General features: G+C 40.1%; 2 protein-coding genes across 3 annotated transcripts; both read right to left on the bottom strand.

Annotated features, from left to right (window-relative positions):
- Window positions 1-4,110: 4,110 nt before the first annotated feature.
- LOC103707108 (protein GLUTAMINE DUMPER 2) lies at window positions 4,111-5,077 on the bottom strand. The gene has a single exon (XM_008791477.5). The coding sequence runs from the start codon at window positions 4,997-4,999 to the stop codon at window positions 4,526-4,528; it is 474 nt and encodes a 157-aa protein (XP_008789699.4). The 5' UTR covers window positions 5,000-5,077; the 3' UTR covers window positions 4,111-4,525.
- A 5,640-nt stretch (window positions 5,078-10,717) lies between these two features.
- On the bottom strand, window positions 10,718-15,813 carry LOC103707109 (uncharacterized). 2 transcript variants are annotated; one of them, XM_039128096.3, is made up of 7 exons: window positions 15,797-15,813; window positions 15,169-15,329; window positions 15,021-15,047; window positions 14,853-14,915; window positions 11,324-11,399; window positions 11,190-11,235; window positions 10,718-11,098 (listed from the first exon to the last, which is right to left on the bottom strand). In XM_039128096.3, the coding sequence occupies exons 2-7, from the start codon at window positions 15,208-15,210 to the stop codon at window positions 11,089-11,091; spliced, it is 264 nt and encodes an 87-aa protein (XP_038984024.2). In that variant the 5' UTR covers window positions 15,211-15,329; window positions 15,797-15,813; the 3' UTR covers window positions 10,718-11,088. The 2 variants fall into 2 exon arrangements, with proteins under 2 accessions (XP_038984024.2, XP_088563502.2); XM_088707376.2 differs by lacking the exon at window positions 10,718-11,098 and having other exon boundaries at window positions 11,186-11,235.
- Window positions 15,814-16,096: the final 283 nt, after the last annotated feature.

Below are 16,096 nucleotides of genomic sequence, written 5' to 3'. Positions count from 1 at the left end.
TATATATATATATATATAATATTAAGTTTGTAAGTTTTGGAGCCAAATATTTTATTTTTCAAGCTTTAATTTAAAAATTTTCCGAGGTAGTTGAGATTGGTAACTCACGAACTGCCTGGGCCTGGCCCATTTATGCCGCCAGTTGGGAGGGCCTACGGCCTGGAAAGAGACAGGACTTTTTTTTTTTTTTTTTGGTACAACAGGGGTGCAAATGGGTCGGGTCGGGTCGGGTCCTGGGTGACCCCGATTCGACCCGATTTTTTGTTCGGGCCCTAATTTTGGACCCAGACCCGACCCGGTTGAAGATCGGGTCGGGTCGGGTCCGAGTTGGGTCCGGGTCTGAGTCGGGTCGGGTTCGGGTCCGAATTGGATCCAATATTTTTGTATTTTTGGGAAAGAATTTGACAAATCTAATTTGGTCATATCATAATTATGAGGTGCTGGGTGACCCGTGACTTACTAACTAAGTCGGTCTACAAGCCAAATTTCATATCACACTATTTTTTGTCCATGTGACTGATTGGACGGAACTTGGTGTCTCCCAGCTCCCCTCTCACGAGGACAAAAAAATCCCAGACCTTCTTCCAAAATCTAATTCCATTGAAGAAAACTGGCACATGACCCATATTCAGTTCGGTGTTCCCTCACTTCCTCCCTGTAAAAGTTTAAAAAAAACAGAAACCAAAAAACCGATGAAAAAAAAAAAAGAAAAGCCAGCTACCGAGACACGACCCAGAGGTATCAACAGTGTAATAGACCGAGAGAGGATCCTGACGGACCAATAGTGCCACGACCCACACAAAAAAAAGAAAAAAAAACTCTCTTTTGCTTTTTCCCCCTCTCTTTCTCTCTTCGGGTCCATTCGGGTCGGGTCAGGTCCGTTCGGTAAACCCAGACCCGACCCAGAAAATGATTCGGGTCCAATTTTAGGACCCGACCCGGACCCGCGGGTCCTAAAATTCGGGGTCGGGTCGGGTCTACGCGGGTCGGGCCGAGTCGGGTCTCGGGTCAACCCGACCCATTTGCAGCCTTAACAGAGACAGGACTTTCAAAGAAGACAGGACGTATGCACGCACCTGTGCTGGGTGGTTCTATATACACCCCCCCTATTGCTCAGGACACCCCCAAAAATTAAAAAAAAATTAAATACTCTCTACACCCCCCCATTTGCTAAGGACACCCCTAAAAAATTAAAAATTCCTAAATTACCCCCACCCTCCCCACCCCCTCACCTAAATTGCTCTCTACACCCCCCAAACCCCCCCCACCCCGCTCTTCCCCTCTAAAACACCTCGCCAATGCCCAAAACCCCCCGTTCCCCCTTCTCCCTCTCGTCGCCGGCATTCTCCCGATCTCCGACCACCTCGCCGGCTTCTCCCGGAACCACCTCGCCGGCTTCTCCCGAAATTTTTTTTTTTCACGGTTCGTGCTCCGTTCGGCACTGGATCGCCAAACAAAAGGCTTCTGTTCGGCTGAACAGTGCCGGACAGAAGCCTTCTGTTCGGCACTGTGCAGCCGAACAGATCTGTTCGGTTGAGGGTTGCCGAACAGAAGGCTTCTGTTCGGCACTGTTCAGCCGAACAGAAGCTTTTTGTTCGGCGATCCAGTGCCGAACGGAGCACGAACCGTGAAAAAAAAAAATTTCGGGAGAAGCCGGCGAGGTGGTCGGAGATCGGGAGAATGCCGGCGACGAGAGGGAGAAGGGGGAACGGGGGAGGAGGGGTTTAAGGGGGGTTTGAGGGGTGTTTTTTTTTTTTCTTTTCAAAACGAAACGGAGGAGGAGGAAGGGGGGTGTATGAGAAAATTTCAAGGGCAATATGGTAATTACACTAAAGGTTAGTTTGGGTATTTTCTTTTTGGTTTTTGGGGGGTGTCCTGAGCAATAGGGGGGTGTATATAGAACTACCCACCTGTGCTCCCTAAAGAACATGAGAGATTTATAAAATGATCCACAGACTTCTGCCAAAATATCGGTATTGACCCTTAGCATGGTTACCTTCATCCTCCTATGGCTGAAAAAAATTGAGAGTAGAGCAAAAATTGCCAGGAAATAATGCTGACCTCCAATTCTTTACGACATTAGAATTGCTTTATAAAACAGAAAACACTTGTTAAAAAATCTTGAATCTATTGCATTATAACTTTTCTATTGCTCCTTAATTGGGGCAGCATGTATTCTTTCTATTGATTGGAGATTAAGTTTAACCCTCAATTATTATCTAAATCCATGAAACTAGCAATGAATACTTACAAATCGAAATTATCTTTCTTCAATTAGCTCCAAACTACTACCTCAGTTTCCAAAATTTCATACAACTGAAGATGCAGGGAAACACTAGTACAATCATTTTTGAGCCGTGATTGACCATGTAAATTGGGAGTTATGCAAGACTTTACTATAGTAATCAAAACTTTTAGAGTTGCTTATTCAATGGTGCATATTCAAAAATCTGAACCTGAATAATTATAGTATAGGTAGGTCTCTCTCTCTCTAAATTGCAGGTGCTCCAAAAAAAAGATGCAGAACTTGTAAGACCTATAAAAATAGTTATACTATGAAATTTATGATTTACTTGAATTTAAAACGATAAAGGTTATTGCTATTTTTAAAATAAGAAGCTATGAAATATATTAAGACGATTTTATTAATTTTTTTCACCATAAATAGAAAAGTAATTCCAAAACTCTCAATGTCACAATCTTCTGCATGCTTTATCTCAAAAAAATATTGTGTACATGCCCTGCCATCCATTTTATGATTCTTCTTTTTATTTTTTTGCGATAGTTTTTATAACTTGCACTAGTTCCACCAGAAACTTGCGCTAGAATTAAAGAGCACATATTACCTTGCCGAATAATACCTATCATCTAGGTTAAAAATATTATAAAATTATATATATGTAAATTAATCAGATTTTTTATTTGACATCATACATCTTCATGTCCGTCTCCTGTTTTCAGTACAAGCAGCTTGATGACTCATAAGATTCTTGGCATGGGCCAAAAGAAAAAGCTCTATGGTTAATTAAAGATAATCTTACTGTATATAATAGGAAATCTTTAGAAGTCTTTCCATGCAATGAATCTTCAAGGGACTTTAATAATCATCTCACATATCATTCATCAAAGTAGAAAAAGAACATATTGTGTGCTTCCTATCTAACTTCCACAACCTTCCTTTATTTTTAGGAAAAAAAATAAAATATCATATTTTTCCAACATTGATACCCTATTTAAAATACTATTCTACTTCTATTTTTTTAAAAAATTGCAATCATCTTAAAACTAAAAATGCATGCCCATCACATAACCGCATAAGGAACGACAATAGATCAAACATGAATAGGGCAGGGCTGGTAGAATTAAATAGAGCAGGATAGATCAGATAAAATTATAAAAATTAATATTTTTTAACATATAAATTATTTTTTATTTTAAAAAATTATGAAGTTATAAGTTTGGGGTGGATTTTTAATTATTTTTTTATCTATCTTATATCCTTCATGAGTTCGATAAAATTTATTTTACTCATATATCCAATGGAGCAGAGGAAATTACGACGCTCAACCGGGATAAAATAAAAGTAAGGGCACGCCCCGGGTAAAAAGAGATTAGACGGGACAAGTGGGTCAATTCGCCGGTCAAGGATGCTTCTGGAACCGCCCTCGCGCAATGAACCTGACGCGTCCCTGACACCGATTTCTCGTCAACAGTAACACCCAAAAACCGCACAGGCGGCAGTCCGCAAGAGTATGATTTTGACGCCGTCATCTGCCGGTTCGCGCTCTCGCCTCGCCGCGTCCCCCCCTCACGCATCGAAACCTCCGGCTGGTCTCCACCTGCCCCCTTCCATCCAACCAAAACTCGCCGCGTGGCGCGCATTAACTCCGTTTCAACTTTCCGCCTATCCAGATTACCTTCCCCTCCCCCAAGGTTTCCTCAGCAGCAAAACCGCAGGCGCCCAGAAGGAAAGAAGTTTTAAGATGTCCGCCTTTCCGTTTCTTTGTTTGTTTTTCTCGTGCTTTTAAAGTAAACTTCTATTTATTTCTAGGTTCAAGCGATTGCTGAAAGCTAAAAAAGAAAATAAAGCCAGAGAGAAATGTCTGGAGCCATGGGTTGCTACATGCAGAAAACAATGGAGCAAATTAACGATGCATGGAATGGGTGAAATTGGTCTTTGTCGAAAGAAGGGAAAACGCACGGCAAATGGTGGAAATGTGCCGCCGTCTTTGGCTCATTCGTCTAAATCAGTTCCGAGTTCTGCAAATTTTAATAGATTCTGGCAATCTAGAAGTCTGAGATTATGTGAATAGAAAACTAAAAAAAAGACAGAGAAATTGTGGGAACAAATCTTTCTCCATTCCAGTCCAGCTCAAATATTTACAACACCGAGTCAAAATGTTTCTTTTTTTTTTGAGAAAAAAAAAGAAGCAAACTCTAATAAAGGAGGAAAAAAAAGAGAAAAAGAAGAGGTATATTTCAGTGCTCTTGATTCTGGCCATGGCCTTGACCTTGGTGGTTCTGCTCACTCTCCTCCCTCTGGGGTCTGATTCGGCTCAACGGATGGTGCGTTTGCCGCGCTTCCCGGCTTCTTCCCGTTCTCAACGTTCTCGCTCTCGGCGGTGTCAACAGGTTGGTCGCCGCAGGAGGCGGCGCGGCTGGAAATGGGCGTGGCGAGAAAGGTGGGCTTACCAGCCATGATGACCACGATCCGCGGCTCGAAGCTCTCCGGCGGTTTGGCGACTGGGTCGGCACCGGGCTTGCCATCAGCGCCCCGATTCTCAGTATCGCCGTCTCCGCCCTCGAAGTAGCCGGAGAGCTTCCAGTAGGAGCAGGCGAGGATGAAGAGGGCGAAGGCGATGAGGCCCAGCATCGCCGCCAGTCCCCCGAAGAGGTACGGCACCGGAGAGTGCCACGCCGAGTGAGGCACCGACGACGAAGGTGGCGGCGCTGCCAACGCCGCCTCTCCGTTCACGTTGAACCCGGCTCCCGGCCTCATGCTTCCTCTTTCTGGACCTCTTTCTTTTTTACCGTAAAAGAGGGGAGGGGGGAGCTTTGGTCGCGGTATTGTGGATTGGGAGATGGAAAAATAAGGGGAGGGCTGAGGGGTATTTATAGAGGTGGCTTTACAATTTATGAGGTAAAGCTTTGTTTTACTGATGAACCCACCATGGTTATGTGGTAGTGATTTTTCTTTTTCTTTTTTTTTCTTTATAAACATTAACCTTTTAAGCTTCAATTTTGAAAAAAAAAATGGTATATTTGATGATAAAAAATAAGCTTTTACTTTATGATTATTTTTATCTTACAAATGATGATAAATTTGCCATAATGTCGGATGCAAATTTAATATGAATGAAGTCCATGCATATGATACGAACATTAACTACTTTTTGTGAATTCTGATGCATAAGATTTGATCCACACATATACAAAATCTAGATCTAGATATATGGGTATGATTAGGCACTAAACTTAGAATAATTAACCAACATAGATGGATGTGATAAAGATAGACAAGGACCAATATAGTGCATATGTACATCTCATATCAATTTGATTTGAACATATTAATTATAGCATCGGCACCTTTGGTCACCTAAATTTGATAGAAATTGCAGAAAGAGAAGATTAAGGTGAAACTCAACCACAATATAATCAATAATACAAATAGAAAGCCAATCAGCAAGCTAGTTCCTTTTGGATAGGTGATAAGTGTGAGACATGCATCTAAAGAAATACGCAAATTAAGAGATCAAAAGAAATTTGGGCATGACATAAAAACTATGATGACAAAACTAAAATCAACATTAATTTGGACATGGCATGAAAATTTTGATGATGAAACTAAGTGACTACAAAAAAACAATCATCTTCGATCCCAACACTAGCCCATGGTCTGAGGCATACTTAAGCCATTCCATATGGCAACGAGCTTTTTTAGACCTGAACTGCAAAAGTGAATCCCATATCAAAGCCACTATTTCATAGAAATAAAACTAAACCATTTATTATTTATCAACTCTACTGCACCATCTCATAGTTAAGTTTTAGTACGACAAAATATGAAAGGGATTCTAGTTATTGTCATCAGAGTTAGATCTAATAATTTAAGAAGTAAAGCGATATCATTAGAAATTTTATTAACCAAAACATATATTCCTTTTTATTCTCTGCTTTTGAGAAGCATGTTTTATTTGATTGCTACCTATCAAGGTGATGAATCTTTTTGGATGCGGAAAAATGTAATTGGATGTTGGTAGCTGTAAACTTATCCATTAGAGGGACCCACGCGATTCTAATATGCCTTCTCGAGGTATAGTGAGAGCAGCACTAGAGGAGAGCCGAGAGCGACCGAATGATTTAGTGAAGAAAGAGCCCGTGGGGTCTCTCTAGCCACCTTTCTCTCATTAGCTTCATGGTGTGATTTGATTTGAAGGGATGGAAGTACGGCTTATGCTCAACCACTTCTTTCTATTAATATATTTCCTAGGGGCACTAACAAAGTTTAAGATTGCATAAACATTTTAGAGGGCAAGATTTAGCAATTAGGGTTCTCCGAGTTTATTGATTGCATGATTTAAGGAAGTGAAATGATATGGATTCCACTCTAAGTTGCACTAATTGGTTGGGAAAAGTGCAAGCCCTTGGCTGTGATGCTTTGTTCGTCTTGGGAGCAGCACTCGGCCGTTTCTTGTTGGGATTCACATGTTTCCTCTTTGAGTTAGTTTGGTCACATGTTACTTCATTGAATTTGGGTGGTTACATGTTTATGTCACAAAGGGATGTGTCGCCAATTGGAGCCAGAATAGGTCATTATGATCATTGCGATGCACCATTTGAATTTTGGGTCTTAAATCAAATCATGCACTTTGTTGATTATCAATTGCTAGTTAAACCTTATGGTTCACAAGTGTCAAATAGATTTCATAGATTATGATGTTGGTTGTGTCAGCAAAATTGATGCCAGGAAAAGGTGGATCTTAGCCTAGAAAATCTTTATATTAAATAACAGTACATGGTTCTTCCTATATTTCATCGATTTTCTATATCCTTTGGATGGAATAACAGTACATGCTTCACCACTCAATTATTGTCATCTAATTGTGTTTAAAAATTTCATGACAATCTTTGGATTGTTCGCACACACTAACAAGTAATCATATAAAAACCTACCATGCCATCAAATGAATATAATTTGCAAAGAGCAATATCATTGATGAACACAAATAACATAGATAAAAAGGTGATGAAACAAAGGAAAGAAAGTAAGAAAGAAAAACACCTAAATATGTGGCATAAAATAGCATTTTACCACAACATTTATAAATTATACAAAGCATTACCTTCTACCATTCCATTGATGACTAGTGTAGAAATGACCATAAAGTAAATTAAACAAGCTAAAGGAATGTCTGAGTCAAACCAATGTATGGAGAACTTAATCAAATTGTAACAATCCTGCAATAAGGTGTTTTGCCACAAAGTAGCTCTAAGGATACATGTGGAGCAACGATGCATATACGCGGATAAGTAAAGGGGAAATGTAAGACTTCTACCAAATGGAAACTAATTAATTGTGATGAAATCACCACTAGAACACCTGTTTTTTTTTTCAGAGAATAAGATGATTCTAGCAAATCTTGGAGAAGAAATTTTGCACATATATACAGAACATTATTCTCATATCCAAGAAATTCATGAAGCCAAACTCTTCTCTACTTCTCCTCCTTTTTTTTTAATTTGAAATATATTATATAGAAGAAGCAAGTCTTTACTAGGATGCTGATAAAAGGAGCCAGCTTTGCCTTCTGGACCAGGGGTAACCTCACCGGTCAGCGGAGCATGCGATTCAGTTGCGCTGACGTGCGTGCAACACGGTCCCCATTCTCTTGCCGTAATGCCCGCTGAGCTGTCCTCCTCGCAACCAAGCCTAGAACGCGACACCCGGTAACTTGCTCCACCCGTCTCCACCGCCGCATCAGAGACCACTAGTAACGGATCGGACGGTCAGGAGGCTTTGATTGGCATCATGGTCCCGGAGGGCGGGCCCAGTGTGTGGAATTCGCAAAGCATCGCTACGTCAGCCACCATTTTTCCGCTGCCTGCCACCCGGTTGGGTGGGCCCGGCCCAGAGACCGCTGTCGCTGGGCCTCACATCCCACCGTACCGGAATATGACCTCCACCGAACTATCTTCCGTCGTTTAATTAATTGATTAAGATATTGATAGAGGACGGAACTAGGAAGATGCTAGGAAATTGGAAGAAAGCTTAAGACCGTTTCCCACAAACTCTGTGGTTTTATCTAATCATTTTTTGTTGTTCTCATCCCCTATCGTATATAGCAAACATGATAGCGAGGAATGGATATGACACGATAAAAATTCAGGAAAGATCCGATTCACTCTTGAGGTCTGCTTATATTCTCCCATACACCATTCAACTCTAACTAATGTTAATGAATTTGATGCGCAAATTTGAAAATAGTGCAGTAGTTTCAATCCTACGATAAGAGGCTGACGTGATAACATTTGTTGTGAGGGTGCAAGCTTGCATGCGTCTCTTCTACATTAAAATATCAAGATCCACAAGGCTGTCAACTCGTGCAAGAGGACATGCCTGCTTTCTAGAATTTCTTGTGACTTCAATACATATGACGTCGTATCATGCTAGCTAACAATAGAAAATAAGTTAGTCTGTCCTAGACAGAGTAGGTTCGGAATCAACATAGAACATGTCAACAAAAACCATTTTCGTTCACAACGATGCAACGGAGGTTAGAGGAGACATGTCTTGTCATGGCCAGTGAAAAAATAAGTAGATCCAAAGCAGTATGATGCTAGCGGTCTGGTTCTTATCCAAACCGCTATTCCATTCCCATGCATTCCCGACTAAACCAAACCCCGTCCCACAGTCAATAACTCCTTTCCCAACGTTCACACCAGGATAAATTCATAGCATCCAGGCTTTCACTAAAGCTAAGATGAGTTTAACACGCCAATAATTTTCCATGTTTAAATAATATAGGAAGCCAAAGGCTCACGTAATGGCCAGCAGCCTCATCTCCCAATGTTCCCGTCGTGCGGAATCCGTATCCATATATTTGTTTAATCTCGTAAGTGAGCCACTAAGCAAAGATAGTACGAGGGGTAGATGAGCAGCTAATGATGATGATGAAGTAGATGAATAAAGTGTTTGTTGGAAGTTCTCGTCACAAGTCGGGGTGGCGGTATCATGCTGCTGCCCCCCGCCCGGGTCATACGCCCCAGCCGTTCGCGCGGGCGCGCGAATTCCCCCCTTTGCTCCATCACCTGAACTCGCATAACACGGACGCAGCCTGAGACTCTGTAAAAGGTCTGTACCTTCCGCCACCTTTCACCTTTCAGTGGATGAAAGGCGAGAGCCAAAAATGTGAGATGTGACATCGCATTGTTAGGAAATAAAAATGTGTAGGGGCTAAAAATGGTTATCCTCCACGGTGACACCTTGCTTACTGGGGTCGCTGGGGTATGGATGGGTGGTCATTCGCAGGTCCTTTCTTTGTGTGGTTCGATGAAGAGAGCTCCACAATGAGTATGATTACTCTAACTGCTAATGGAGAGAAGCCATGACCTTCCCCTTTTTTTTAAGAAAAAAGAAAAAAAATGGAGTCCATTTACAGAAAAGTCATAAAGATCCCCCAACTTGACTCATAATGAGTAAAATGAAGAAAATGTTGCCCATTTTCAGAAAGCTCATAAAGATCCCCCAAATTTGATTCATTATATGAGTAAAAAATATAATCCTTCGAAAGTATACAAAGCCATGACATCCGTCTCTCTCCGCTCCCACCAAAACCCCAACCACAGAAAAAATGAAAGAGCCCTGGCTCCATGCCAGGCACAGTGGACATACTATGCCAAAGGCGCTTGACTTGACCGACAGTGAAATTTGCCTGCCAACCGTCATGGCGTAATCTTGCGTTTAAACATGCGAACGACATACAACTTAGTTTCAGCAAGTGTTTACGTCTCCTTCCTTGCATCGTCACATCAGGCACTTAACAATTTAGCTTAGTTTAGTTTTGGAGGAAGTGGTGGATAAAGGGCTAACAAGAATGATTATGCTGGCCATTAAAATACTTCGAGTTTCAAAGAACAAGACCAGGTTGGAAGAACAGTCAGATTTATCCATGGGACATTGGTCATGGTGGATTTGGGCCAAACATAAATCACTTATTTTAATCACCACCACAACCTAATAGGATAATGAAGAAGTGAGATTTGCTGGCATCACATATCACATTCAGATAAGGAAAATAAGAGAAAGGTGGGCTGAGCGGCTGTCAGCCCCACAAAAGCATAAGCTTTAATCGCGGGTGGCTCCGTTAACCATCATGATGACTTAAAAAAATGGCTATATCATATAACTGATTAGAGAACGAATGTGGCGAAAATTATATTCTTCACCACGGCCCAACTACAGGATAAGAGCAGGTGATGACAAAATGTCGAGGAAACCAAACCTGCATCCAGGCTGAGCTAACAGCCTTAACTCTTCTCGTCAGATGCTATACTTTGGTCCAGTGGGGTCGGAACAACTTTAGGTCCACATCAACCACATCCTTTTGGCAAAGGGGAAAACAGTGGGATTAAAAAAAAAAAAATCCTGTAAAGACTTAAAGATGCTACAACCCGAATACAGGAGTACGAGAATAAAGTAGTTAAAGACATCTCGTTGTGCAAGGTTCTGATGGTATATCACTTGTTTCAAACCCAATAAAGAGAATCGAGGTACCTACAAGCAAAGATTACATTAGGGAGCAACTGTGACAGGGGACATTCAGGAAGCCTGAATAAACAAGCCCCTTTTTTCACTGGGGCACTAAACAGAACTGAAGGTACCTTGGGTATACTATCTTTTCAAGGACTGCAGTTCAATCTAAAATAGGTAATACAAGGCTCAAATATCCAGAGAACTGTTCTAATATGACAGCCAGTTGGAAAGGCGCACAAACAAAGCTTGCGAATGCTAAAAAGTTAGCCACCATGTACTTCCAGATGAAGCTAATTCAAGCGGAGGTAAAAACTCCCGCAGCACAGGAGCTTTCATTTTCCCCTAAAATGGAAAAAAAAAAAGAAGTTTAAAATTAGAGCCAATAGGAAGAGAAGACTGGGGCCATCGAGACGAAACCTTATGGTTTACTTACGTGTTCATCATCAAAGTTATGTTGTCTCCTTTCAAGAGAATCCTCCCTGGACAAATACAAAGATGTATTCAGCAATAAATCAAAATGAAGAAAGCAAAAAGGCAAATAATAAGAAACAGAGTCACAAGACTAACCCAATGGCTTTCTAGTCTTTTTCTTGACGACTTCATCAGCATCATCCAGCACCAAATTCATGTACTCATCAAAACCCTACAAAATATACCATGAAACTGATGTTAAGCAGCAAAATAGCACCATGTCTAATTTGTCCAAACGTCCACTAAAAAAAAAGGGAGCCCCATGATGTTCACATGTATAGCTATCTCTACTTAGGAGTACAGTTTATTTTCTGCTTTGCGACTGTGTATGATCATGCCTGCCATACATCCAGCATTTGCAACTATAGCAAATATGAATGGAGATGTAACATGTCTGTGTCACTGCCAACAGCACAGGGCACTTTGTCCATAACAAAGATTACTAATAGAGGAATCAGAACTGCAAAATGAGACAAGAAACTAGGAATATAAAGAGTAAGAATGATCTGTGATCCAGAGCACAGCATCAATCAGGATTCAAGGTTTTGCAATGGAGCATAAAAGCCTCAATGAGTATCATCCACCAGAAAAGCCATTACTGCTTAAGAGCTCAGGTGTGCTTCAGATCTGTGTCTGATGCCGTATTAAAGTATTCCCCCATTTCAGGGTATTGATTCATTCTTTTACAAAGCAAAAGGCAAATCAAAAACAGAAAAATTGAAATGAAGCAGCCACAACCAATCTAATATGCAGGTTACATCGGCAGCACAAGAAGCCCCATTAACTCATCCAAGCCATAAAGGGTTTCAGTAACTACTTGCAGTTGGGCATTCAGCTTGTATGATTCTGCAGATGTCACTATAGAAAGTTGGTAATTAAATGGCTTGATAAATTATAAAATGGGGTGCCTGATTCAATACAGGAAACAGAAAAGGAAGGATTTTTGTTCTAAACTTTGGACCAAAAAAACAAAATAGAAAATGATGTGTTTAATTCAATACAACTATGACTTCAGCTAGTGCTAAGGCTTCTCAACATTGAAACATACCCTAGCCACTAATCTCAATCAAAAGAAATAGTCATCCTTGGCAAACAACTTATCCAACCCTAACATGCCATTTAGTCCAGGAATTGCAAGCTCTTTCAAATGCCTAAACTAAGCCTAGTGTGGAAAAAATCACGGTGTTCATAAGACTCAAACTAAGCCTAATCCCCTGAATACAACATGCAATACGAACCCATTAACATGGCTTTTAATTTCTCTTACATGACACTATCGCCCTCAAAATGATTCATCCTGAAATTTCTATGTCATTATAGTTCAGTTCCAATTTGTACCATTGCAGATAGTAAATACCTGCACCACTATGTGATGGTATATCTATTTGTATGGTGCCAAATCCTTACCATTTATAATCTCAATTCGCTTATTTTAATGAAGATGATTCACAGCTTTTGTTTAAATGGTCATAACAAACACTGATCTAGAAGTCTCAGATCATTTTCCTCATTCTCATGATGAATTAGATCATATGTACCATCAAACGCAACTATAGCTGTCCACTTGTGTGTAGTGGATGACCCATCAGATTCCATATAAATTGCCAAGTTAATAATTCAAATCCTTCAAACTATCAGATTGAAAATTCCTAGTGCAGCTATTGCCAAGCTTAGCCAAGAATATGCATCCACCAGTAAAATTTTCCTTGAAGTGAACTTCTTTCAGAAATCGATTTGATCTTTGATGACCTCTTCAATGACCTCTTCAACTATCATCTCCTCGTTGGAGAACTCACCCCAATTTTTGATATCCTTTGAGTCCTTTTTCAAGTGCACAACCTTGTGTAACGCAGACTTCAAAAAGATTCCATTGGAGGAGAATTTCAATCCGCATAAGGCATGCTTGGAAACAAGGTTTGAAGTTTCGGCAGAAATACCAAGCTGAAAATAAATCCCTCTTTTGAGTTTTGGTCCGTTTTGGCTGTTTCTTCCAAAATTGATTGGTTTTGGTCCAGTTTCAGTGATTTCGGACAATTCCAGCTGAAACCAACTCAAACAATCAATTATCTTTTATGACAGCCCATTGTAACTGCATTAAGATCATCTTTTGTTCTCACTGTTTCTCTGCCCCACATAAGTGGACCATTGATTAAATCGCTAAATAAGTTCTCCAAAATGGGAAATCTTGGTGTTTAGTTTTGACAAATTTTGCAAACATCCACTAAAGTTAGGCTACTATGCTTAAAAGTCATGTAAACAACTTCTCTCTTGCATTTTGAAGAAGTTTCTCACCTAAGCTTATTATGAATCAAAATAAACAATGATGCAACCTTCTAGCAGTAGTTATTTAAGGTGCAAGTGTCACACAACTGACATTAGAGAACAAGTATAATCAGCTAGAAAAGGGAACTTAAAATATGTTGGCAATGCCAAACATGGGAATCATCCCTTCTCCAACCACCGAACTTTTGCAACTGATCCACCAAAACAAATGACAACTAGAACCCTACAATTTGTTGATTGGAAATGAGACCATCAAACTTAAATCTCATAATAATGATGGATGGTGTTTTCAAGCATTAAAGGGGCAGTATCATTCGCTTAACTTGTTCCAAAAATTATCCAACAATCATTTTATTAGTTAATATAACAAATATTTATCTGCAAATAGAAGACAGAAAAGATTTTTGGGTCTATGTGAGTGTTGAAAATCTGATCCATCACATGAGAGGACTAACCAGGGTTTACTACCTAATATCTCTCAGAAAAACAAAACTTTTTGAAAGTCGTCTAACTTACAAAAAATATTTTGTTGTGCCAGTTCAAGAAAATACCAAGCATTTCAAGAAGTTACTGTTACCTAAGCATAAACATAGGGACAAGCAACTATCTTTGCAAAATTAACATCTTCTGTTTTACACTTAAGCAAGAGAGAGACCATCCATAAAAAAAAGGCAAAAGAAAAGAAAAGGAACAAGAAGAAATCAGCAATTCTTTCTATCAGAAGTGTCCACCACTTATACAAATTCACCAACTAGACATACATCTAGCACCTTTTACCCTTTATGGTTAAATTTCTCGAAAGTATACACATTGCACGTACCAGGAACGAATATATATAAAAAATGCTACAAAATATATTCGAGAACAAATATGCTACAAAAAAACTCTAGTGATAGTTTGACACCCCAATCTCTTCACTCTTGCCCGACTGCCCATAATATCCAAGTAAGCAACTGATTATTTAACATTTACCCTCTTGAACTCCATTCTAACTCTTTCTTACTTCTTATATTTAAAAATACATAATGTCCATGGTTCACAAGCCTGCACTGGATTCGTTCATTGTCCTGTGTAAGTACATGAAAGATTCGACCACCATCAAGTAAAGAAATCACGAATATCAATATACTGAGTGGCATAATATTACAGCATCTATAATCCTAAGTTAATACGAGCATGTGGCATCAAGCACACAGAACACAGCAGAAAAACACGAAGGAAAAAAAAATCCAAAGTCAATATCTGCTTATGATTTATTAGCAAAATAAAGGTACCGGTATGAAATCGAACGTATAATGCTTAAACCATAAACCCTAGAGAAGATATAGGACCAATAACATACTATAATCCGCCCTTCGATTCTCAAATCCCTTTGCTCAAATAGCCAGATCTGGATGCGTGCTTTCTGGAACAATCCAACAACGAAAAATATCAACAAAATCAGCAATTTTATTGAATCACAAGAACATGAAACTAAATTAAATATACGGAGAGATCCACCAGAACTTACGCTTTGGAGAAACCTGAAGATGAGATTCTGCCGCGCGAGCACCAAATCCCCGCCCACGATCAGAACAAAAGGCAGAAGAAACCAATTGGTTAAGCATAAATAAAAGAAAGATTAGGGTTTCTAGAAGAAGAGTGGGAGAAGAGCGTACAATGGGTTGGGTCATGATCCTCTGCACCTTGGTGGACGCCATGGCTGCCCCTCCTTCGGCTTCCGCGAGCTCTTCGCCTTCTCTCTTGACTCGAGCAAGAGATCGATGGGAACGTTAATAAACCCTAGGTTTCGGGAGAGGTGGCTCGAGTTTTAAATAGAGGGCCCGTTTGGTTCGCAGGAAAAAGGAGGGGGAAAGTGTGGTCAACGAAAAAGTAATGAAATGCCTCTTATTTTGTTTGGTTGGAGTTTTCAAAGGAGAGAAAGTTGTATTTCTATGGGAATATGATTCCCACATTTTATGGGAAAGTCTTTCCCATGAGAAACATGGGAAAGTTACTTTCCCATGAAGTGAGAATCACTCCTTTTTTATTTTTTTCCCAAAAAAACCCTTCAGCATTAAAGAAACATTAAAGAGGCATTAAAGACCTAATTTTTATTAAGAGCATAATAGGAATTATACATAGCTTTCCTAGGAAAGTGGATGGTCAACCAAACATAAGCACTTTGGAAATTTGTTACTTTTCCATGGTTAACCAAACATGCCAAAAGTACTTTCCTAGGTATCCTCTTCCTAGGAATCTGATTCCTGGAGGGAAAATACTTCCCGCGAACCAAACGAGCCCAGAATAGTTGTTTTACGGAAAAACGACGGTGCATACGTACCTATAGGAGAGTTCGCAGGTCTAATGATATATGGAGGGGTTGCAAATGGGCCGGATTAGGTCATGAATGATGCGATCTAATTCAATTTTTTGTTTGGATCTTAAATTTACATGCAAATGCAATTTGGTTGAAGATCGAGTTGGGTTGAATCCAGATCTATAATTTTTGACCCAACGGGTCATTCGGGTTGGGTCTGATCTATATATAACCCATACTCAACCTAAAAACTTTGGATCCGAGTCTGGGTTGGGTCTGAGTCCGAA

This window comes from Phoenix dactylifera, chromosome 11 (assembly GCF_051530095.1).
Source record: "Phoenix dactylifera cultivar Ajwa chromosome 11, Ajwa_hap1_PhDact_Kaust_v1.1, whole genome shotgun sequence".
In the NCBI taxonomy this organism is placed as follows: domain Eukaryota; kingdom Viridiplantae; phylum Streptophyta; class Magnoliopsida; order Arecales; family Arecaceae; genus Phoenix; species Phoenix dactylifera.
This window is presented reverse-complemented; position numbering and strand designations above follow the sequence as displayed.